This window comes from Typha angustifolia, chromosome 13 (assembly GCF_048772165.1).
Source record: "Typha angustifolia cultivar Huaian chromosome 13, ASM4877216v1, whole genome shotgun sequence".
Taxonomy (NCBI): domain Eukaryota; kingdom Viridiplantae; phylum Streptophyta; class Magnoliopsida; order Poales; family Typhaceae; genus Typha; species Typha angustifolia.
In genome coordinates, this window is record NC_133251.1 from 13,210,067 (window position 1) to 13,234,463 (window position 24,397).

The 24,397-nt window shown below is 37.5% G+C and overlaps 3 protein-coding genes across 5 annotated transcripts; 2 read left to right on the forward strand and 1 right to left on the reverse strand.

Annotated features, from left to right (window-relative positions):
- Nucleotides 1-1,703: 1,703 nt before the first annotated feature.
- Nucleotides 1,704-4,493, reverse strand: LOC140774635 (pentatricopeptide repeat-containing protein At4g01570). Its single transcript, XM_073117711.1, has one exon. It carries the CDS (start codon nt 4,369-4,371, stop codon nt 1,972-1,974), a length of 2,400 nt encoding a protein of 799 aa, XP_072973812.1. The 5' UTR covers nt 4,372-4,493; the 3' UTR covers nt 1,704-1,971.
- Nucleotides 4,494-6,716: 2,223 nt separating this feature from the next.
- Nucleotides 6,717-13,013, forward strand: LOC140773978 (microtubule-associated protein 70-1-like). Of its 3 annotated transcripts, XM_073116781.1 has the most exons (12): nt 6,719-6,883; nt 6,968-7,210; nt 7,327-7,412; nt 7,884-7,949; nt 8,033-8,203; nt 8,932-9,102; nt 9,216-9,371; nt 9,474-9,620; nt 9,753-9,824; nt 9,955-10,479; nt 10,566-10,753; nt 12,618-13,013. In XM_073116781.1, exons 2-12 carry the CDS (start codon nt 6,976-6,978, stop codon nt 12,655-12,657), a joined length of 1,857 nt encoding a protein of 618 aa, XP_072972882.1. In that variant the 5' UTR covers nt 6,719-6,883; nt 6,968-6,975; the 3' UTR covers nt 12,658-13,013. The 3 variants fall into 3 exon arrangements, with proteins under 3 accessions (XP_072972883.1, XP_072972882.1, XP_072972881.1); XM_073116782.1 differs by lacking the exon at nt 12,618-13,013 and adding an exon at nt 12,190-12,583 and having other exon boundaries at nt 6,717-7,210; XM_073116780.1 differs by having other exon boundaries at nt 6,719-7,210.
- Nucleotides 13,014-14,854: 1,841 nt separating this feature from the next.
- LOC140773450 (threonine dehydratase 1 biosynthetic, chloroplastic) lies at nt 14,855-23,964 on the forward strand. The gene is made up of 9 exons (XM_073116011.1): nt 14,855-15,374; nt 16,271-16,450; nt 16,559-16,828; nt 20,371-20,577; nt 21,083-21,331; nt 21,414-21,487; nt 21,702-21,819; nt 22,983-23,117; nt 23,409-23,964. Exons 1-9 carry the CDS (start codon nt 14,934-14,936, stop codon nt 23,547-23,549), a joined length of 1,815 nt encoding a protein of 604 aa, XP_072972112.1. The 5' UTR covers nt 14,855-14,933; the 3' UTR covers nt 23,550-23,964.
- Nucleotides 23,965-24,397: the final 433 nt, after the last annotated feature.

Sequence of the window (24,397 nt, forward strand, 5' to 3'; positions counted from 1 at the left end):
ATAATGATCTGTGGACCTCCACACCAGGAACCAATTAAATTTTAATTATTTTAAACATATATATATATATATTATATATAACTGAGCACATCATAGATTCATAATATAATTCAGAAGATGCACAATATCTATCTCAATCAGCAAATTAACCTCCATAAATTGGACCAAAACCACGTAACAAGTGGATAACCAACTGATGCCCCAACACCATGAGAGCTATGTGTCTAAATTATTGGCTGTCGCATATACTCCATCTTCACCCTTCCAATTACTCAAATGACAAATCGAGTTGATATATAGGTCATATAGGAAAGAATTAATCAGAAGAATGAGGAATCAACACTTGGCCAATCCTTTTCCAGTCTAAATTAAGACAGGTTGCTGCGCTTGCTCTCTCTCTGTTATGTTCTTTTTATATATTCTTCTTCCAACTTCACAGTCAGAGACTGACTGACTCATTTCCCAAGTGCAAAATTGGAAAGAAGAAATCACAATTTATAGTTTAAATGATGCAAGATATACTTCTAAATGGAACTCAAAATTAAATAACAGAAACAAAAGAAACACAAAATGAAAGTGGTGCAAGCTAATAATCCCAAGGCTTATGTGCAATTACCTGCAGTACCGTCTAAATGCCTTTCATCATTTAGGTCTATTCAAACATAAATGGTTGTCAATTTCCTAAGAGATCCCAGTGTTTCCACCAGCATAGATCTTTCTTACTGAAGAAATTATAATCTTAAAGCTGAAAACTGCAGGTATGAATTCCCATTAAATAGCTGAACACAAGTTAAGTAATATCACTATCTACATATGGCATCATGGATCAACTCAACATTAATTATTTTAAAAATGACAACAATCTCTACTTGTTCTTTTTTCCTCCCAGGGAATAACTCCTTCCCTTCTGCTCACATCATAACAATTCATGACCTTTGACAGCTTTATTTTCCTTCAGGAAGTTGATATGCATTGTTGAAATAAGTTGATAGGCTTTTTTTTTTTCTTTTTGTTCTACAGAAATCACCCCTTGTATGCAGATGCAAAATCACTATGCCATGACACACCTAGCTAGTATCATGTTTGGGATTTTGAAAGAAATGGACTGGTGGTATCCTATGTTCCATGTCTGAGACAATAGAGATATTTACTTTCCTATCATTTCAATCTCAATCAGTACTTTATTATGAAATTACACTAGAACACAGGCACATGAAGGAACAAAACAAGCAGAAGGAGCAAACAGTTAAATAACAATATATAATATTGCAGAAAGTAATTTTAATTCAGAGCAACAGTAGGTCCAGGGAAAATGATTTAAGTTCATACCTCCCCAGTCTAACAAAAAAAGTTTCTGAACATATTAGTATTGCAAACATTTTTTATGGGAAAGTCTGCTAACAATAAAGAATTTATATACCCCGTAGATTCAGAGATTACCTAGTACCTAGTAAATAAAGTTATACAACCTACTTTTAAAAAGTGTGAGAAGAACAAAATATTAATGTTCATTTGCAGCAAGGTTTCTTATAAAATAATTACAAAAAATCATGAATCATTTTCTCATGCATGATGTGAAATTTCTTCCCGAACAAGCCAGTCTAATGTTCCAATCAACTTAAAGTTTTTTTGCACATATTCTTCTGAAAGTTTTCAATATAGTTAATAAACAAGCTAGCACAAACTTAATTATTTGTAAGTATTCAGAGCCAAGATACTATTTATTCAATATTCGCACTCGAAAACTTCAGGAGAAAAGTAAAAGCATTAATGTATACAAACACCTATTTAACAACCAAGAAATGTTTTCCTTTTCTAAGTGAAACCTTTCAGTTTCAGACTTCTGCCATAGGAAATATAGAGCGTTTCAAATTAATGAGGTAAAAGAATAGTAATGTGAAAGACCTTGTCCCTGAGATATAAAACAAGAGTCCTCCCGAGTACCTTCAATATCACACAACTTTATTTCCATTACAGTGGAGGATCCTTATCAAGGTCCTCGTCATCCCGTATAATTGATGCTCTTTTGTACCTCAACTTCTCAATCTCCTTCTCAAGAAAATCCAATATAGTGTCAGTAACATGGTTTGGAGAACAGCCAGCAGCGAGCATCCTTCTCAAGAATTTGTAGGCCTCTTTAACTCTTCCTGCTTTGGCATGAACCTCGATAAGTGTATTGTAGGTGATGACATCTGGATTGATGCCACTTCCAATCATTTGTTGGAAGAGTTGGTTTGCCTCATCAATTCTTCCAGCCTTCCCTAAGGCATTAAATAGCGTGTTATACATCACAATATCAAGATATCCACCCTTCTTCAACAACTGATCAAGAACTAAGCTAGCAAGATTAGCTTTTCCCATCTTGCCTAACCCTTGAATTATCACATTATATGTTGCAATATCACCAGGAGATAACTTGTCCCCCATGTCCTGGAGAACTGCCCATGCCTCTCTCATGTAACCCTTCTTGACGAATGTACTCATCAATGAGTTGTATGTGTAGCTTGTAGCATTCCTTCCTAGTGAGGTGAAGATTTCAAATAACTTGCAAGCTAAGGTCAATTTCCCTTTGGCTAAGAAAATTGACAAATATGTATTAACCATGTCAATGTCGAAAGTATTAACCCCCGTCGCCTGCACCCTCTGCCCTCTATGCACTGTAAACATACGGGCATCATCAAAAGACTCCGACCGTTTGGACAAACGGTCTAAGTAAGGCGATGAAGACCACTCATCGTTTGGTTCATCATCCAAACTATCTTCATCAGTATCTTTACTTGGTGTAGGATTGATCGAACTCATGATATTATTCAAACTTCCTACAGATGGAAACATTGATGTGTAGTCCTTTCCCTTGTCTTGTGGACCTCTCATTGCTGCTTCCATGTTTGCCTTCCATCTAAGAACATTTGGCAATAAAGAGCTATCCCTCACATGCTTTATCAACTGCTCTAACAAATCCTGTCTCCCACTCTTATGCAACCCAATTAGCAGAGCCGTTATCGTGACCAGATCAACAACTAACCCTCTCTCCTCCATCTCTTTCACCAGCTCGAGCCCCTCAACTATTCGTCCCACCCTGCACAACTGCATAACGACGATACTATAAGTGATTCCATCCACAAACTGGCCTTTCTTCTTCAATTCGCAGAACAACACAAAAGCTGCAGCTGGCCGGCCATTCTTAAACAAGCCATCAATCAAGATGTTATACGAGTAACAAGATGCCCGAACTCCCTCCGAAGCCATCTTCTCAAACAACTGGCAAGCCTCGGTGAGCTTCCGAACCTTGAGGAGCCCGTTGAGCAGAGTGTTGTATACCACAGTGTCAGCCCGCACATTATTATATTCCATTTCTTGAAACACCCGGATTGCTTCATCGACCTGGTATGTTTTGCAGCACCCCTGGATGAGAGCATGATAGGTGAACCTATCCGGCTCGTGGCCGGAACCTTTCATCTCTTCGAAAGCAGCCAAGGCATCGCTGACTTTCCCACCGAGACACAAAGCCCGAACAACCGAATTATACGTGCAGACATCCGGCGGAACCGGTGGGTCCTTCATCTTCATCTCCCTAAAGAGTCCCAGAGCGAGACCCAACTGGCCCCAGCTTCCAAAAGCATGGATGCAGACGTTATAACCCCGGGTGTCGAAAGCGAAGCTTCTCTGGGACAATTCGTCGAACACCCACTTGAACTCATCCTTCATGTCGGCCTTCCGGAGAGCGACAAGCAGTTTCCTGCAGGCAGCCGAATCGGGAAGTCCAGGGGAGGAATCGAGGAGCTTCCAGAAGGTGGAAAGCGCGAGACCAAGTTGGGATTTTTCGAGAAAAGCGCGGATGACGGAAGAGTAAGTGGCGGGAGCGAGAAGGCCAGGATGGGATTTTGCCTCTGCCGCGGCGGCGTCGAGAGCAGCGACGGCGGAGTCGAAACGAGAGGAGCGGATGAGGGAGGCGACGAGGGAGCGGAAGGCGGCGGGGTCGAGGCCGGAGGAGAGGGCGAGGGGGAGGATGGGGAGGACGTGGTCGAGGAAGGGAGGGGAGAGAGAACGGAGGAGAGCCGCGAAGGCGGAGGGAGGAGGAGAGGTGGAGGGAGGAGAAGAGAAGGCATAGTGGAAGAAGGAGAGCTTGGAGGAAGGGGGGAGAGAAGGGTGGCGAAGGAGGTGGAGGACGACGGACTCTGGCAGAGGGGAGGAGAGGAGAGGAGGGTTGGGGATAGGAGACGAGAAGGCTTTGAAGAGGGAGGCGGCTAAGAGGAGGTCGGATAGAGAGGAAGTAGGAGGAGTGGTTTGGTTGCGCGTTTTAGTTTGGTGGGCGGAGGAGAAGGAAGCCAAACGTAAATTTTTGGTGCTGCGAAGTCTGGAGTGGAGCATTTGAAGCGGACGGCTCCAAGTCGAGACCTCCAATAACCTATATTTCTCACAGGGAGAATATAGTTAGATCTCAATCATACTGTAGATATAAAATCCATATAAGAGAATGGCTAATCTTTTGCAAGTTTGGCTCTAGTTATGGAGTTTTTTTGACCTAACTAGATTCAATTTTTAAGTTTTTTTAATTAAATATGGTCTAACTCATCGTAGTCCTAATAAAAATGCTGAACAAATCAGTATTTTAAGACCAAATAAAAATATTGAAAGGTTTAGTATTTTTGCTCAGAGAAAAAACGTCGATCAGGTTAACGTTTTTGTTATGGCTACAGTAAATTAAACACTATTTGGTAAATAAATTTGAGGGTAATCTATTTTGATAAAAAAAAATTAAAACACCGCTACTTTGATCAAAAACTCCTCTTTTACGAAGAATCCAATTACACTTATTACTCTAAAATTCTAATTTTTTGTTTATGTCCAAAGTTTATCCACAAGAATGCTACTTCATGTACACTGAGATTCTAGTAAAGACTAATTATGCACTAATTATTCATTAATACCTTTGTTATCTATTATTATGCATATAAGAGAAAAAATAAGAATATAACATATAAAAAAAATAATGGATACTATTAGAAGTAAAACTGTCTTACATAAAATATGTGGTGCATATTACTAGGATAATATATGAAATTAGTGATGGATATTACTGTGAGAAAATGTTTTTGCTTTGAGAAGATGGTAATATTTCAAAACTAAATTCTCCAACTGTGAAAAAAAATAGGTTAAAATGTATTTTATTTTTTATGTTTTTTAACAAAAACTCTTCTAGTTTATTTTACATCACTTAATCATTATTTATCTACAACAAATGTGGAACTGTTAATGCAAACAACAATATTTAGAACTTTTAAACATAGTTGATGAGCAGTATTCCCACCATTTAAAAAAAAAACATATATAAACTAAAAATACCCCTTTTTATTCATATATAAATTGAAATGAGTTGAATCCACCTCTAATAAATAGTTATTATGTAAACATAAATTTTGTGCCTCACTAGATTATTATCTAATAGAAATAATGAGAGTATTTTGTTAATAATATTATTAGTTTTATATTAGTCATCATTAGACGATTATTTAGAAAAAAGAAATTAAGGATAAAAAATATTTAATTAACTTTTCCCCTCCTAAATAATAATAATAATAATAATAATAATAATAATAATAATAATAATAAAACACTCTCCTTGTCGGCATGCCAATTAGGTGGTACTAATTAAAAGACAAACCCAACCAACTTCGATTATTTAAAAAATCATCGAATAAAAAAAGTGAACTCACTATACAATCCGAGGATCTAACTTCTCAACAATGAACCTATAATATTTGTATGCTTTTTAAAAATTATGAGTTAGAGCGTTAATATCATATATAATCAAGCTCGGCCCAGATACCATCATGGCCCTGCGTACCAATGTTGACTAACAGAAGAGAAGAAGAGTTTCACCACACTGCTTCTGAGAAAAACCCCATTAGCACGTCGAACAACTATAAAGTCAAGCTACTCAAACCTCACCTCGCCCCCGCGAAAGAGCCATTTGCATTCACCTTAAGACCAAACAACAAGTTGGCGGTGGTTAGAGGGAGGTGGGTCTTGTGTGTCAACTAGTCTTTCCTCCCTTTCATGGCCCCAGAAAATTATTATTCCATGAATCCCAAAGGAAGTTACAGTGACTGCTGTTCAAATTTTAATTTTCTTATTGTTTATATCGTTGCCTAAAAATATATACTAAGATACGTTGCTGCCGTTATACTCCACAGCCAGTAGGGCCGTAGGAGTACTTCGTCGTTTGCAGTCGTCGAGCGGCTGAAACCAGGGCCTTTGCCGGATCCGGAGCATAGCTCGTCGTAAAGTAGTTCGTAACATCCGTCCTGGAAGAGACACGTATGCGGGAAATTTGGAACGTACAGTTGTTCCGCACACGTTTCGCTCGTTTATTTGTCGCGGCTGCTAGCCTCTCGCCCGACACGCGACAGCAAACGAGAAATCCGACACGTTGAAATGGGATCCCGTCACCGGGAGGTAACGCTGCGTGGGGCTCTCGCTACAAATATTAATATATCGTGAGAAGTCCTGGGGGGGCGGTATCTTTACCGCAGCCTTATATGGTGCGTCTTCCGCAAGAAAAGGAGGCGAAAGTTGCTAAACAGGATTCGACGATCAGGATGCGTTTTCTGTTCTTAGTTTCTACGGTGGATACATCGCTCAGATAGAAATAAAGTAAATTAGACGGTTTGCCTTCTTTATTAAAATTTTGAGTGGAAAAGCGGTAAGATATAAGGCGGCCTTTTCCTTTCTCTCTCCTCACTGTTGCTTACCATACTATCTCTCATCACTTAACACTTACGACTGTGGAGAGTAATTAGGGTTTTCAAATTTGGAAACTAAGATCGATAGATCGAAACCCAAAGGAAGAGCTCCTCGAATAGAGGAAGAAGAGGCTCAGGTTTACGAGATCGAATTCGTTTTGTTTTTTTGTTGGATTTGAAATTTTCAGGATATTTTCTTTATTTGATGTGAGAGGGGCCAGATCCGGGAATGGCCGATCTGTACGGCGAAGGCAGGGATGCTTTCGAGTTCGACAACGGCAGCGGCAATGCGACCGTAGGGCCGGTGCATGCGGCGGCGTTCAAGGGGGAGGGGAAGTCGGGGTCTGCCCTGAGGCGGAGGCCGTCTTTTAAGCCGAACTTGGAGGCGGATGAGTTCATCAATTTGCTGCACGGATCGGATCCGGTCAAGGTGGAGCTAAACCGACTCGAGAATGAAGTCAGAGGTGGGAATCCAGTTCGATTTGGGATTTCTTTTTAGTTGTTTTTTTGTGTGTGTGAAGAAATTGTTTAAATTTTCGGGGCATTGAGATGGTTTGGTGCTTGTGTTTCATATTTACAGATAAAGAACGAGAATTGGGGGAGGCGCAGGCGGAGATTAAGGCTCTGAGGTTGTCGGAACGCGCGAGAGAGAAGGCTTGTGAGGAAGTGAGTTTAAAAAAAATGCCCTCCTTTGTCCTCTCTCTCATGAGGCCGGACTGTTATCATGTGCATTTTCTATGTTTTACTAGTACTGTATTTCTCTTATGGTTTTTTAATTTCTGCCTGGATGAATTTTGATTTGGAGTTCCGCATGTAATTTGTTATTTTTATTTATTTGTATTATAATTCTGTTATGTGCATCTTTCGAGGTATTAATACTGTGGTATTCCTTGTCCTCTTTGGTTGTTTGCAAACATTGGAGCGTTCTCTATTGAGTTTTGCAGTCTTTATATAGAAATATAGTTTGAAAAAGCATTGCATGTTCAAGCGTTGTACTCCTTTGATAGTAATCTCTGGTGCTTTACTTTTACATCCAGTGATGTCCGTTCACTCTCGAACTGGCGTTTCTTTGCTGAAATTTATATCTCTGTTGGTTTTATTATGAATGAATTCTGATTCTGCATCTTCCCTTGTAAGCTTTCGGAAGAATTGGCAAAGGCGGATGAGAAGCTCAAACTGACCGAGTCACTGCTTGAAAGCAAAGTACTGCATCTCCCAAACTTTTTCTTAGTTGTTATTTCTCATCACACTTTCAGGCAACAGTTAATGGTAAGTGTCTTTTCCAGAACCTTGAAATTAAGAGGATTAACGATGAGAAGAAAACAGCATTGGCTGCACAGTTTGCAGCAGAGGCTACACTTAGGAGAGTTCATGCAGCTCAAAAGGATGATGACATGCCCCCGATTGAGGCCATTCTTGCACCACTTGAAGCAGAGCTGAAGCTAGCTCGCCAAGAGGTACTTGTTTGTTCATCATATCTCTACTCGTCCAAATTTAATGACAAATTACATTTCTTCATCATATCTGGTTCTATTGAAATTGTAACAGTCTGCACCTGTTGTATATCTAAATGAATTAGAAAAACTTGAAGTCTAATAAATTTTATATTACGTGAACTATTGTAATAATTAATGGATAAGCTGAGTGGAATATCAAAATCTCCTAGTACAGTTCATTGCATATGTTATCATGCACATGCCACAAAGTACAACTATTTGTTTTTCAGTGATTATCCTAAATCTTTTTCTGCTGCCAGAGAATATGCGTTAAGCTTATAAACTTTTGGGAACTTGTACATTCTTTTAGAACAAGAAAACATGATCAAATGATGTTTGAGTTGTCCAGTTAACTTTTCCTAAATTCTGTGTCCTCTTGTTTCTATTTACTAAATGTCTAAATAAAATGTTTCATATTTTCTTTTCCAACTCTTTAGCAAGTGGAACAGTATATAGAAAGTCATGGATGGTTCATGCATTTTTGGTGTTTTCCCTCTTTCACTATGGTTGTTGGGGTTTTCATCCATTCTTTTGCTTTTCTTGTGTGTTATTTCTGATTAATTTAGTTTCTTAGTGTGTGAGCTTCTGTTTGTCCTTGAGTTTTGTAGTCTCCTGTTGGAGTTAAGTTGCGAATGTCATCCTTTCTCAGCTTCTTGGGGAAGATGAACTATACAGATTTTCTTTTTCAGATTGCGAAGCTACAGGATGACAACAGGGCATTGGATCGCCTTACCAAGTCAAAGGAAGCAGCCCTACTGGAGGCAGAAAGGACTGTGCAGATTGCTTTAGCAAAGGCTTCACTGGTTGATGATTTACAAAATAAGAACCAGGAATTAATGAAACAGATTGAAATCTGTCAGGTATACCGGAACAAATGATTGCCTACAACCTTTCAAATGAATTACAGTGGACCAGTAGATTATTGAAAAATTGCAGGCGATCATTTCTGCATCTGTTTTTGAATTCTTTTTAGGAAGAGAACAAGATCTTGGATAAGATGCACCGCCAAAAAGTTGCTGAGGTTGAAAAGCTCAGTCAGACTGTGCGAGAGCTAGAAGAGGCTGTTCTTGCAGGTGGTGCAGCTGCAAATGCTGTTAGGGATTACCAGCGGAAAGTTCAGGAGATGAATGTAATGGGCTGCAAACATATATATTTGGAGTAAATCAAAATTTTGATCTTTTTTCTTTTCAGGAATTAAAAACAAATAATCATATTTCTTATGCATTTGTAGGAAGAGATGAAAACCCTTGATCGAGAATTAGCTCGTGCAAAGGTTACAGCAAATAGAGTTGCAGTTGTAGTTGCAAATGAGTGGAAAGATGCCAATGACAAAGTAATGCCTGTAAGACAATGGCTTGATGAACGGAGGTTCATGCAGGTAAGAAAGAAAAAATTTCAGTTGCTGACTGGAGTGATGTATTTAGCTATAAAATTCGATGTGGAAATTGGCTCTTTAATAAAATTCTATTGATATAATAATTACTTAAAGTATGTAATATGTTTGTCACAGGGAGAAATGCAGCAACTTCGAGACAAGCTTGCTGTAGCTGAACGGACTGCAAAATCTGAAGCTCAACTAAAAGTAGCTGCTCTAACTATAACTCTCTGATGTTGAATACTCTTATTATTTATATAAGCTGTTTGATTAAGAATTTTGGTGATTATTCTATTAGTAAAGAAGTGCCTGATAACTGTGTCTTTTGACTTATCAGGAGAAGTATCAGTTGCGGCTTAAAGTAGTGGAAGAAGGATTGAGAATCTCTGCAAGTGGTACTTCCCGAATTAATGCGGAGGGAAGGAGTGTTAGCAATGGCCGTTCACGACGCCAATCTTTAGGTGGTGCTGAGACTATTTCTAAGACTAATGGATTTCTATCTAAGAGGCCATCTTTCCAGATGAGATCTTCAATGTCTAGCAGCACTAGTACAATAGTCAATCATGCAAAAGGAACATCAAAGTCATTTGATGGGGGCAGTAGATCACTTGATCGCTGTAAAGTTCTCGCAAATGGGGTAGGCCTATCAATGCGTAAATCCTCTGATGCCACTGAAGATGAGAAGGCAAATAACAGTTGGAAGGAAAATGCAGATGAGAAGCCCAATGGAGTTCCAAGTGTTGATGCAGATGATAGTGTCTCTGGTTTGTTATATGACATGTTGCAAAAGGAGGTCATCACTCTGCGAAAAGCATGCCATGAAAAGGATCAAAGTCTTAAAGATAAGGATGATGCCATTGAGGTAAATGTTTTCTTTTCTTTGGTGAAGTTCCATTCTAATTTTTACAAAGTTCAATCATCTTCTTATTTAAACTCTCTTCTATTTAGATGCTGGCAAAGAAAGTGGATACATTGACTAAAGCAATGGAAGTGGAGGCTAAGAAAATGAGAAGGGAAGTAGCTGCCATGGAGAAGGAGGTGGTTGCTATGAGATTGGAGAAAGAACAAGATAACAAGGCTAAGCGACTCGGTAGCACCAAGGCTTCTGTAAACAGTTCTCAGCTGCCAGCTGGACGGTATGTTCACAGTTGCCAATTTCTTTAACTGCACTTTTATACCAGTTTGTTTTACAAAATGTTTTCTTGTGTAACATTGACTTCTTGGCTCGATCTTTTACTACCCGTCAACAACATATTTCATGCTATTCAATGTTTGTGCAAATAACTTTCTTGCTTGGTGCTAGTAGATGAGGCTGGCTTCCTATTAATAGAGTCAATGGATGTAGTGTTATGCATGATTGGTTCTTAAGGACTATTTATGGATAAGAAAGATGAGGCAAAATGGTCTTATAATTGGTTTTATTTCAAATCAAATACATATAATGTTGCAACTAACTGACATGTTCAACAATAAATTGCTTGATTTTGGTTCAACCATCTTTCATGAACTTGAAATTTCAACAATTTTAAAAAGTGGCCACTTTGCTATCTAGTCTCCACCTGGGTGTCCATGCCAGCATTGTATATCATGATGCAATTTGTTTGATGAACTTGACTGTCAAATTACTTCTCGATGCTATTAAATCAATGGCTTAATAATGCTTTTCTCTTAGTAATGTAGTCCTTGTTTGGTGGTTTCATCTTTTAGAGACTTCTATTCCTTTATTAGTTCTTTTATTAATTTATTTGTTTTGAGCCGCCTTGACTTTCACTTATGCTGTCTAGGCACCATAGCTGGGGGCCTGGTAGTTCCCTTCTTCGTCCATATACTGTATATACTATATAGTCTTACTTTTATTCTTTATGGTACTTGGATCAAGGAAGTATTTCCAAATAATTTATTAACTGTGTTATATTCATAAACTATTTTGGTAAAGCCTACGATCTTGTTGCCTCCTCATAAGCCATAGTAGCTTTTAATGTCTGAAACGGAAATGCCTTCCTCAGGAGAAAGCATAAGTTAATATAGACTTTTTAATCTGAAATCATGAAGTTTCTTATGACAAATAGAGTTTGAGACATGGAAGAATTTTTTGTATAACAAATTCAGAAGACTTGGTAAAAGTGATTTTTCTATAGCCTGCTTGTTGCTATGAAAGGATTTTCATTTTGTTTCATAAATCGTGCTTACTGTGATTTCTTTCAACAGCTTGTCCTGACCCAGATAAAAGGGGAGGATTACATTAGGTAACTTGACAGCTAACATTAAATTTTTGTTGAGATGAATTATGAAATGGATTCTAAAATAATTGACATTACCAATTTAACAACCATCCATATTATAAAGAGAGCTGAATGAAGTAAAAGGATCCATATAGCCAAGCTCAAATAGATGAGATTCATGGCCTGTTGCTGTTTCATTATTTACTATTGGATCAAATAAACTATGCTTCCAACACTTTTATAAACATGGTTCTATTTTTTTGTACTACAAAGCAAAGACTCCATCTTTTACCTAAATGTTGATTTTTGCAATACAAAGACACCACTTGATGTGATGATCTTGCGAACAGCATTCAACAGTTTATTTGACTAATGCCTGGAATATCAACGAGAATTGTTTCCTTATCAGTTGCTGAACCTTCTACCACCCTTTTGGGGCTACTTGTTACATGAAGGTATATTACCTTATGCGGTCGACCATTCTTGATGTTATAAGATATTATAATGCTATTAATATTGTTGTTTATGACTGAAAGCAGTATAAAATTGTCTTGTTGGTCTGAGAAAATTCTTTGCCATTTGTCTGTCGATAAGAGGCATTACAACTATTCCAGTGGCAACAGTTGATCTTGGGTTACTTTGGTCGCCTGTACTGGTGACAAAAAATGCACTTTCTTTAGAAACAAATATCATCCCAATAGATTATCTAATATGCTTTGCTGATTAAGGTGTGCCAAATTTAGCTTTTGACTTACTCAATTATGTGCTTTGGAAACAGAAATTTGCCTCGGACTGGGTTGATGCGCAATACTCAATGAGGTGACTTGGAAAGCAGACTTGCGAGGGAATTCTGTCACCTCCTCAACATTGTTTTCTTGCTTCCTTATTGATTTTTAGATGAGGACCAGCATCGGGAACTTGGAGCCGGGGCTTCATCTGACTGTTAACTCATGTAGTTAGCTAGTGGATGTGTTGCCGAGTTTTAGCTAACAGTTTGGCGCTGCTTATTTTGTGCCTTAATATAGTTGTATAGGTTCCTATGCAGTAGTGTGGCTTTCTATTTTTCTCAGGGTTGTGAATAATATATGTTGTAGTCATGTGTTATTCTTGCAAGCCGAGTGCGTTTTGGATTCATGTCTCATCAATCCATTTCCTTGTGCTGGATTCATTTCAAGGTTCTGTGCCCTTAAAACTTTTTAGACAGATTTCCCCCTCAGCAGCCATATCTTTGGCTTGATTTGGTACTAACAAACAATTACCTTTACTTGGATGTTTTGCATTCTACACATCTTTCCTCAGCTTATGTTTCGACTTGGGCATCTTGTGAGCTCTAGTTCAAGATTAAATTTCATTTCGCTGGGATTCCGAAGTTGGTCAGCTCATGATTTTCTTGCTCAAACTAGAAGCCAAACTGGAGTCTCTAGATTCAAGTTATGCTCGATCAAGTCTATGTTGCAGTAGTAGGGCAATCTTTTTAACTTCCCCTCCTAACATTTTAACAGCTCCTGGCTGCAGTATTCTGTGCATCTTCTTGTGCTGTCATAGTTACATATGTCAAGCTAGCCGCCATCATAATATGAATCATTGGTGTCATTCAGCTTTAAATTTTTTTTTGCTCTTATCATTTCATTTGATAGGTTTGTTGTCTCTATTTGGCTTAACCAAATAAAATATGCCTGTAGTCATCTGCAATGACAAGGCTTCAGCCTGGTCAAAAGTGGCAGTTCTTGGGTACACTGCTGGTAAATGTTTCTGTCATCTTGCAAGACTTAGTCCACCGTAGCCAAAACCATATCTACATGTGACCTGGGGCCTCAAATCGTGGGGGATGATGGCTCTGGTTGGTATTTTGTCATCTCTATTAAAGGTGATGTACTCGTGCTCTGCCATGTGATAATATTGCAGGATTGCATATTTGCACAAGTTCTTTTAGGAATGTGAGCTTGGTCTTGTTCCTTTGTGTTGCAGGCCGCCTAGTTGAAATGTAAGACCAGTGACATGACCCACTGGGACCCTCTCTGCCTGTTGGTTAACTTTTTCTGAAACCAATTCACAAGGTTAGTGTACCACAACACTATACCACCCTACTCCTATTCCTATGCCACTACTGTCTAATTTAATCTAGTGGGTAACACATGTGACATATGGAATGTTGATTTGTTACACACGCACTATTAAATGACCATGGGAAGTGATAAAGAATAGTTTAGGTTATGACTCTTGTCTCTTATTATTTTTTACCTCTCTTTAGTCAGTAGGTGTCGGCGGAGGATTTAGATTATGAGCATATACAGTGGTTTAATGAAAAAGTTACTAAAGATTAATTCTTATGTCCAATCAAATTCATAATCTCTATCGGTAAGACACAACTATTTAGCTGTATACCCAAATATATAATCTCTACCGGAGTATCACGGGAAAACATATATCATCCACCATTTGCGCAAAGAATTTCTGTTTGTAAATAAATAAAGCTAAGATTAAAAAAAAAAGATGCAATATATTTGTACAAGGTGAAGATAATATTTCTGAGCAATGTAATTATGCTCACAGAACGATAAGTAGCTGAGTTTCTAATACATGTGAATGCCATGTTGGATGACAGGTAGATATGTAGAAAAATCAACATGAAAGCAATTTTATTTAATATACATTTTTTTTTCTCAGTGAATAAGAGTTAATACTCATGGAGATATGAACGAGTATTAGATATATAAGTCGCATTTGTATTAGAGATTCTTATTTTTAAAATTACTAATAGATATATTTATATATTTTGATACAATCTTTGCTGTGTAGGCGTATATTGGTTAAAATCTCATGAGAAATGTGTTTTGATTGGTTCGAATATTCCTTTCAGAAATTGGACTTAAAACTTTAGAATGACATAAATATAACACATAAATTTAAATTAATTAAGTAAATAAGATATATAATAAGCTAATTAAGAAAGAAGAAAAAAAATGAAAAAAACCGGCGAGTCCCTTTCCGAACCCGACCCAAGTCAATCTATAATGTGCTGCATTTCTCCACTCGTGACCACGACGACGAAGCAATCCCTCCTCCTTCCTCCTCTCCTTGCCGCCACGACTTAATGGAGGCCGCCGCCGCCTTCTCCCGCCCCTCCCTCATCGCGCCGCCACGCGCGACTTCCACCTTCCGCATCCGATTCAGCGGCGGAAGGCGGCCGGCGTTGACGGCCGTCGCCTCCGCCTCCACGCGTCTCGAGGCGGAGGCGGCGGCGGTCTCCACCACTATCACCACCTCATCGTCTTCTCCTCCCGCGCTTGTTTTGAAGAGGGTGTCGGCCGATTCGTTGCAGTACGAAAGCGGCTACCTTGGAGGCGTGTCGGAGAGGACGGCGGCGCCGCCGGAGGTTGAGGGCAATGGAGTGCTTAATCCGATGGAGTACCTGACGAATGTTCTATCGTCGAGGGTTTATGATGTAGCGATCGAGTCGCCGCTTCAGATTGCGCCGAAACTGTCGGAGAGGCTCGGGGTCAATTTCTGGCTCAAGAGGGAGGACTTGCAGCCTGTAATTCCTTTTCTCTTACGTCGAATATTTCATAGGGATCTGTTTTAAAATTTATTGTTTGGGTGCTATTTGATATAAAATAGGGAAGCTCTTCCTACTGGGTTCAAAGGCGATGGTTTTATGGTGCTTAGAATCTGGAGTTTCTTCATTGGTGATTATGTTGCAGAGATTGTTTCCCTCTTTTCGTCAAGTGGATTTGTTAGTGTTACTGGGGTGCTAATCTGAAATTTTTTTTTTACCGATTTATAGTTGTTTCGCGGTGTTCTGTATCATCTTTGGTTGCCAAATGCACGAATTTTTTAATCTTGTCTGCTAATGCACGAATTTAGTTATTCTTTTCTCTGGTGTACAACAATCTTTTCGTTCTCTTCTTATTTAAATTTGCTTTTTATGAATTGATTGCTGCTATTCTACTAAAGAAAATATTGCATGTTTCTTCTAGGTGTGGATAACAACGTAGTGGCTGCATTTGAATCATAGTTGGTAGACAAAACACAAAATCTGCATTATTTTCCTTTCTGCTTTTGTTATTTCGTTTCAAGTGCGGTTAATATTGATTCATTAACTATGTATATATAGTCTCTTTTTTCTCATTTGTTCCCAACTATAATTAAGCTGCAATTTATCTTCATTTCTTCCATTTTTCATTAGAGTGGTTCTCGGAATATGTTTATGTATGCTGTGAAATCATGAGAAGCTAAGGTGCAATTTTTTACTACCTCTCTTGGCTGCCATACATCTTATTTCCCCTTATTTTCTCCTACAGATATGTTGTTTGGTGTGACACAAATGTAGTGGATGACAAGAGAGTGACTTTTGCTGCAACATACTAGTATCGTGTCACACTAAAAGCTTTATGACAAGAGAGTGACTTTTGTTTTTTATTAAACATCTAGGTCTTTTCGTTCAAGTTGCGAGGAGCTTATAATATGATGGCCAAGCTTTCTAGGGAGCAGTTGGACAGGGGTGTTATCTGCTCATCTGCTGGAAACCATGCTCAAGGAGTTGCATTGGCTGCTCAGAAGTTGGATTGTGATGCTGTTATCGTGATGCCAGTAACAACACCAGAAATTAAGGTTTGTTGCTCAGTAGACGACCATTTCTTTTTAGTATAATAGAGGCCTTCGATTTTCTTTTTAACTTTTATTCTTCTATGCCTTATCAAACTCTCCGTATTAATTCAGTGGCGATCAGTTGAGCGATTAGGTGCTACAGTGGTTCTCAAGGGGGATTCATATGATGAAGCACAGTCATATGCCAAACAACGTGGTGAACAGGAAGGCCGCACATTCATACCTCCTTTTGATCATCCTGATGTTATCACGGGTCAGGGAACAGTTGGAATGGAAATTATTCGTCAATTGAAAGGTCCATTACATGCAATATTTGTACCAGTAGGAGGTGGCGGATTAATTGCAGGAATTGCGGCTTATGTAAAACGAGTTCGCCCAGAGGTTTGTGTTCTTTGATCATCTTGTTTCAAAATTGTCTGTGGCGTTTACATGATCTGCATCATTTGCATGACAAAAGACCTAAAATTATTTTCTCACTCATATGAAATTTTAGAGTTGTTGCTGCAAGTGAATCAGAGTGATATTCTGTCTCTTTGTGTTAGTCACTTAATCCCACTCCATGTTTGCAAGTCTCACTACCAGGACTATGAAAAGAGAGTAAAATCTTTAACCTGTTAAGATTTTCTATTACTCTCAGATTGCATAATGTGCTGATAATATCCTTTTGTCATTGTGTTTCTAAATGCTCTTCCTTAACTAAAATATTTGTTTCTTAATAGTATAGCAACTCAATTTTGATAGAACATGAGCCTATAGGCAAGGATTGCCTTGTTGTTGGCACGATGCATGTGGATGCATGGCACAACCATCACGGCTAAGAAAAGAAGAAGAAAAGGATGGGAGAGAGGAGAAGAAAAGGAAAGGAGAGAGGAGAAGAAAGAGGAAGAAGAGAGGAGAAGAGGGGAAGAAGACAATCGCCTTTGCTTTCCCCTCTCCTAGGTTTCCTCAGCCATAGAAAATGGAAGAAGACGATGAGTGTAACTTTCTTGACGAAACCTAACTTTAAGTGATAATGGATTCTAACTCAAGTGATATATTGATGAATTCTAACTTGAGAGATAATGGGTCCTAACTTAAGTGATATATTAATGAGTAGTGACTTATAATAATGGATTATATCCACTATCCAATATCCTTTAACTTTCTCATCTTCTTCCCATTTTTTTTTCTCTACAGGATTTGAAGCTTCAAAAAATCTAGCAATGGCAGTTGAGTCTCTCTTTTTTCTCCATGCAATGACATAACTTTTCCGGGTCCTCCATGAGATTAAGAAAAGCTTATACAACCCATGCCGATCGGCACAACAATTTACGCTTATAGGCTAATCATAAGCGAAACAAAGTGGCTAGCCCTCTTTGATAAATATGTTGGACAATTTAGCTAATCCTCTCAAAAAGTGGGCCAATGGATCCAAATCATGCACATATAATGTTTAGTGAAAAATTCACCAAATATCAATCCTAATGCCCGTGGAGGAATTGAACTATGACCTTTGGCATGGACTAGTAGAACTCAATAATTGAGCTTATAGTGATGACCTTATAACAACTTGATTACAAAAGGCAATTTATGGATCCTTGAGGAACTTTATTTCAAAAGACATGAGACGTCAATACTATTATATTACATACACCTCTTATTGATTTACTTGTGATTCTTCCAACATATTCTTTAAGCTTACACTTACCACTTGATATTTTCAATGTGCAAAATGACAGTGAACTTTGTATTCAATTTCTGTTTTAGACTTTGGATGACCACTATGTCATTTTCAACCATATACCCCAATAGAGTGAGATATAGGTAGCCCTAAACATTTACTTCCTTAAAGCTAAACAATAAAAGAACTAAATTCATATAAATAAGTCCAAGTTAATTAATAAAATTCTAAAGTGTAATAACAAAGTCCAAAGTTAGACAATAAATGCATTCCAAAATAATATAGAAATAACTATTGTAACGAAACAACAAAACCCATAGTCCTAAGTAGAGATAAAAAGTCCTAATACACTACATTCATTCGCCATATCAATCATCATCTAAAAATATTAAGAGAGTTTTATAAGCTAATAATTTTTAACTCAAAGGGTGAAACTATTATATATAGATATAATAATAAGTGAAAATCATAATCCATAAAGCATGATTGAAAAATCAAAGTTCAACAATTTGTAATACAAGGATAAAACCAAGCATGCTCATAACAAGAATAATAGGCCACGAGTAATAATAGTGCGACTATTAAAATGATAGTATGCTTAAATTTCATAATATGGAACCTCTCGATCGCAATCAATATAATATTTCTATTTCTTGTGTCTGTGTCTATAGATTCATATCAACTAGAAGGCACCTTCAAGATGATACTCGAGTTTTTTTTTTCTTGTAGCTGATTTAGTTTGACACTGAGTAATAAACACACCTTGTTTTTTCATTTAATTGTTAAGAGATATTGGAAGTTAACATAGAGGGATTTTGATCCAGTCTGTGATTGTGTCCTAACATTGCCAGAGTCACATAAATGGATTATTGTAATAAGAAAACTTTCATTTTGGCCTGTGACTGTTCTCAAAGGCATACCTATTTATAATTTATATTTTGTTAGATACTCATAATCAATATACTAGAAATTTGCATGAAGAATAGTATTTCACAAAATATAACATTCTACTAAAGATAAAATGACACAAACAGAATATAATAATTCATGCCAAGTATATACACATAGTTTTGTAAAATACGGTGCTGAGTAAAACTAAGTGAATCCACTTGCGGTCTATGCAGGATAACTCGAATTACTTACCTAGGTAGAAAGAAAATTCTACCCCTTTATCCAGAAGAAAAATTAGATTTTAATTTAACAGTAAGTAAAACTCTTAAAATTATGACTAATTCAGTTTGGGCTAATTTGAAGCCCAATTACTTGGGATGGGCTGTGGTTTAAACCGCAGTCCACAACACAACAAATGAGTTGTGCCCAAGGCCCAATCCAAAACCAAATTAGGTTAGGCTACGGCTAGTCCACAACCCTTCCAAATCAACAAGTTGGGTTAGGCTCTCCTTTGGCCCGACCGACTTGCTCACCTAACTTGATCGTAACACAATTTGGGTCGGAATCAAGCTAGCACCATCTTCCTGAAAGGGAGCCATGATGAGGAGGAAGAGGAAGATTGTTGCGGCAATAACCGTTGTCAATGATGAGGAGAAAGAGGAAGGTTGTTGCAGCAACACCAAGACCAAGACATTCCTCACCAATAAGTTGACCCAACGAGATGTAAGAAGTCGGCTGAGGTGACCGGCAGCGAGAAGGCCAGAACCACACCATCTATGGCCAATGGTCATGATGGTGTGCACTATCCGCTACTAAGCCACAATGGTACTACATGAGGTATCAACGGGTTCCTCACGAGGAGGAAAGTTTTTTCCCCATTAATTTCTGGTTATTACCACTATGTTTTTAGACAATACATAGTCACATACCACATAATTATTTTTCTCACTCATTTTCTCTCCCTCTCTGGGTGTATGTGTGTCTACCTGTGTACGCATGAACTGGATGACTATATTAGTGTCAGTTATTATATTGATTTGATGGAAACTTGTAACTTTATTTGTTGTTTTTTCCTCATTTGGAGGAATGACAACTGTGAGAATTTCCTACTTGTTCAAAGAATAACAGTCAAGCTACAAATTTTCTTTTATGTTCTCTTATCACTTATTGCCTAATTAGGTTATTAAATTGCACAACTTTTTTTCTTTTGATCTTTTCTTTACTTTGGTTAGATGGTTAGTGATTCCTGAAAAACATCTCTGGGAAATTCATTATCACATTTCCTTTTTAGTTTACTAAATTTGCAAGTGAATGATAATATATGTTTGTTGTTAAAGAAAGCTCATGAGTTAATCAAAGGCTTTTTTCACAGGTTAAGATAATTGGAGTAGAACCCTCCGATGCAAATGCCATGGCATTGTCTTTATATCATGGCCAGAGGGTCATGCTAGAGCACGTGGGAGGGTTTGCAGATGGTGTGGCTGTTAAAGTAGTTGGAGAAGAGACATTTCGCTTATGCAGGGAGCTAGTAGATGGGGTTGTTCTTGTTAGTCGTGATGCTATCTGTGCATCTATAAAGGTACATTTTTGAATTTTATTGCACCAATTTATGATTTTCTGCATCATATCCAAATAAAATACTTATCAATCCAGTTTGCTCATCTTGGAGTCTGTAAATTGGGCAACAAATTTGCTGTTTAATAAATCTTATTAGATTTTCACTAAGAGGGTCTTCCTAATGTGTTTCTTCTCCAAGTTGGACTAGTTTGATTAGGCTATAGGGCAATGTGAAATAGTAGATTGTGTGATCCTACTTTTCTTTCATTGATTCTTTTATTTCTCCCAGAATATTTCGTATTTTGAAAACTATGTTGAAAGATGGTAAAATGAATTTTCTTGGAGGCTTAGTTTCCATTAGTCTTGGCTTGAAAATGCTAAAAGCTAGATCCATGGGAACTGATAGACTTTACGATGGAATGTGTCAACCATATTTCTTTGGTTTTTTTACCATGATCGCCCTCTTGTTGCTACTTTCCTTGAAGATGGAATGGGAAGAAGACAGACTTTTTGAGGTTCATGTGCAGGATATGTTTGAGGAGAAAAGGAGCATTTTAGAACCAGCTGGTGCCCTTTCTCTTGCTGGGGCAGAAGCGTACTGCAAATACTATGGATTAAAAGGTGAAACAGTTGTTGCAATAACAAGTGGGGCAAACATGAACTTTGATCGGTTGAGGTTGGTAACTGAACTTGCTGATGTTGGTCGAAAACGAGAGGCTGTTTTAGCAACCATTCTACCAGAAGAACCTGGAAGCTTTAAAAATTTTGCTCACCTGGTATGTTATAATATTTTTTACTTTGTGTGCATTAGGATAAGTAATATGAATTGTTGATTATTTACTTTAAATGATCCTGCAGGTTGGCCATATGAATATTACGGAGTTCAAGTACAGATATGATTTACGCAAAAAAAATGCTCTTGTTCTTTACAGGCTAGTACAACTTGAGTTCTTGCTCATATTGCAGTAGCGGAAATAGAGTGATCTTTCTAGTTCCTTATTTCATTTAGAAGTTCACCTTTCTTTCATCTTTTATAGCTTCCTTTTAGTAATCTGTATGTGATCAATGCCCTTTGTACATTGTGAATCCAGTATCTGGGTATGCAAGTCCTTATTATATTGAAATTTTTGGCATCTGCTATTGCAGTGTTGGGGTTTATACTGACAGTGAGCTTAGGACAATGATGGAGCGGATGAAATCTGCGCAGCTCCAAACTTTAAATCTTACTAATGATGACTTGGCAAAGGATCATCTCCGATACTTTGTATGTTGTTGATTTTCTTTTATCAACTTTTCCTGTTATTGTTTTCTATCTTATGGTTCATTTAAATATGCATCTCTCAAAGTTATGTCTTCCTTGATGATGATTTAAATCTTTTACTGGCTTACTGTTTATGGTTACTGCGAGTTTTGCTTAATGCTTTCATTGGAATCTCCTGGAGCATGTCAGCTAGGGCCTTGTGTATGACTTATTCTGGAATTGGACATGCTAGACATGGTTTTCATGTATATATTACACATGCAAATACTCTCAGAATTATTGAGCACAACCAAGTGCTAACCATCAGAATATATTAACCTCCTTCATAGGTAAGGATGTGATACACAATAGACTTTGAAGTTTATATTTCATTCTCGATCATTTGTAGAGACCAGCAAGACGACTACCATCACTATGTCATACAGAAATTATGAATATTAAAATCCAATCAGTGTAACTTCCTGTGAGTTATACACCCATATTCACCTCTGTACATGCCTGACTCTATATTCATTTACCTTCTCTTAGTTATTGTTTTATGATTTCTAGACATGATTATGTCTGAGTACCTTTAGACTCATTAATATATGGCATATTTTGATAAGTTATGTTAGAAAAAGCACATGCATTGGCAAGCAAGATACTATAATTTAAGCCAAGTTTTTCTTCAAATCGTTGATAGCATTTTGCACTGGATTATCTCCGAACACACATGAACTGGAAGACGCCGTCACACGCGGAAACGCATGCAAGTACACATAGACACATGAATATGCACACTTTGGTCATGAATTAAATGAGTGTTATTCTTTCTGAACTGTTGGTGACTTGAAGTCCTTTTAATCCAAATCATTATCCAGACACATTGAAGATCTATGCTGTTAACATGTTCCACTATTTATGAACTATAAAAAAAGTCCAAATAATGATCTTTTTGGATCACCAAAATCTTGATTCTTCAATCTCTGTTTTTATTATGTATATCTGTAATTACAGACGTCTATTCAAGATCATCAGCTTCTGTTCTGAATAAAATATCTATCACAAATTTTTCAAGAGAGCTTGCTCTATTGAAAATTTGAAATTAATCTCTTACATGTTAGACATTTTGTTCCTTGGCTTTCAGAAAGTTGTACTAACTGATTTTCATTCCGTTGCAATTTTAGATGGGAGGCAGGTCAAATGTCCAAGACGAGCTCCTTTATCGCTTCATTTTTCCTGAAAGACCAGGTACTCTTATGAAATTCTTGGATGCCTTTAGTCCACGCTGGAACATCAGTCTCTTCCATTATCGAGCACAGGTTCGTCACTTTTTTGTCATCTTATTTCTTCTATTTAGAGAAAATCATCATTAAGTTCTTCTTTCAGCTTTAATCAGCTAACATCCCTTCCGACAACTTAAAGATGCTATTAAAAGCTGAAATAGTTCTGCCATTCTTTTAATTAAATTTCAATCATCAACTAAAGGAATGGAGAGACTCAACTCAATTCATTGGAAAGAGAAATAGTTCTAACTATTTGCTATTATCTCATTTGGAATGTAAATAGTAGTAAACTCATTTTGCTCAATTGTTGATCTGTTCTCTTTGTAGGGCGAAGCGGGGGCAAATGTACTAGTTGGTATCCAGGTCCCAAAAGAGGAAATGGATGAATTCCTGACTCAAGCCAACAATCTTGGGTACGAGTATACATCTGAGATGACCAACGAAACATTCCGGCTTTTAATGCAGTGAGTAGGAAGCAAAATTTTTACCCTTCTACTCGCCATAAAATTATCAGCAGTAGTTAGATATCAAGATTCCTTCTGGCCGGAAGAACTTAGTGGAGAATCATGGAAGGGGAATCCCTCTTCATAGGTAGCTCTATCGTTCCTGTTGCAGTGTCTTGCTTTCTCTTAGTTTTCTTATGTAATGTTCTGCTTCCTTGGGGGCAGGATTCCAGTTGGAAATCTCTAGTACTGGATCTGCTACGCTTATTTAACCCTATCTGTTCTTGTTGTACTACGAGTTGATTAGATTCGCCTCTGATGCAGATGTGTTGCAAATGGCGAAATTTTCTCTCTTTAATGCAATGATGTAGAGAATAACAATAAGCATATTCGGATTTCTTTTCCAATAAAGAATTGCCACTAATTTCTCTTGTTGGTCATGCTTAGGTTCGGTATTACTGTTCAAACCTCTCACAAAATGGATCAAACAAGTAAAAAATTTGAAGTGCCCATACATAGTCTATAGATGATCAGATGGAGAGATTCAAGTTCCAAACTGAGATGATGAGTTTTTCACTAAAATATTACTACAATATAAATTATTTATCAAACTAGATCATTGTTTAAACTATTACTACAGTAAAATTACAGTTTTAGACAGCGATTTTTAGTTGTTTTTAATATACTGAAAAATTGGTAGAAAAATTATTGTCTTTATTTTTTATTTTTTTTTTACAGATGAAATAATTAAAAATCGCTGTCGGAGATAACGATTTCACTATATTATTTAACAGAAAATTTGTTACTCCTATCATATTTTGGTCAAAAACTCCGGAGATGATTAGAGCTGCCATTATTCATTCAGGTGGAGTG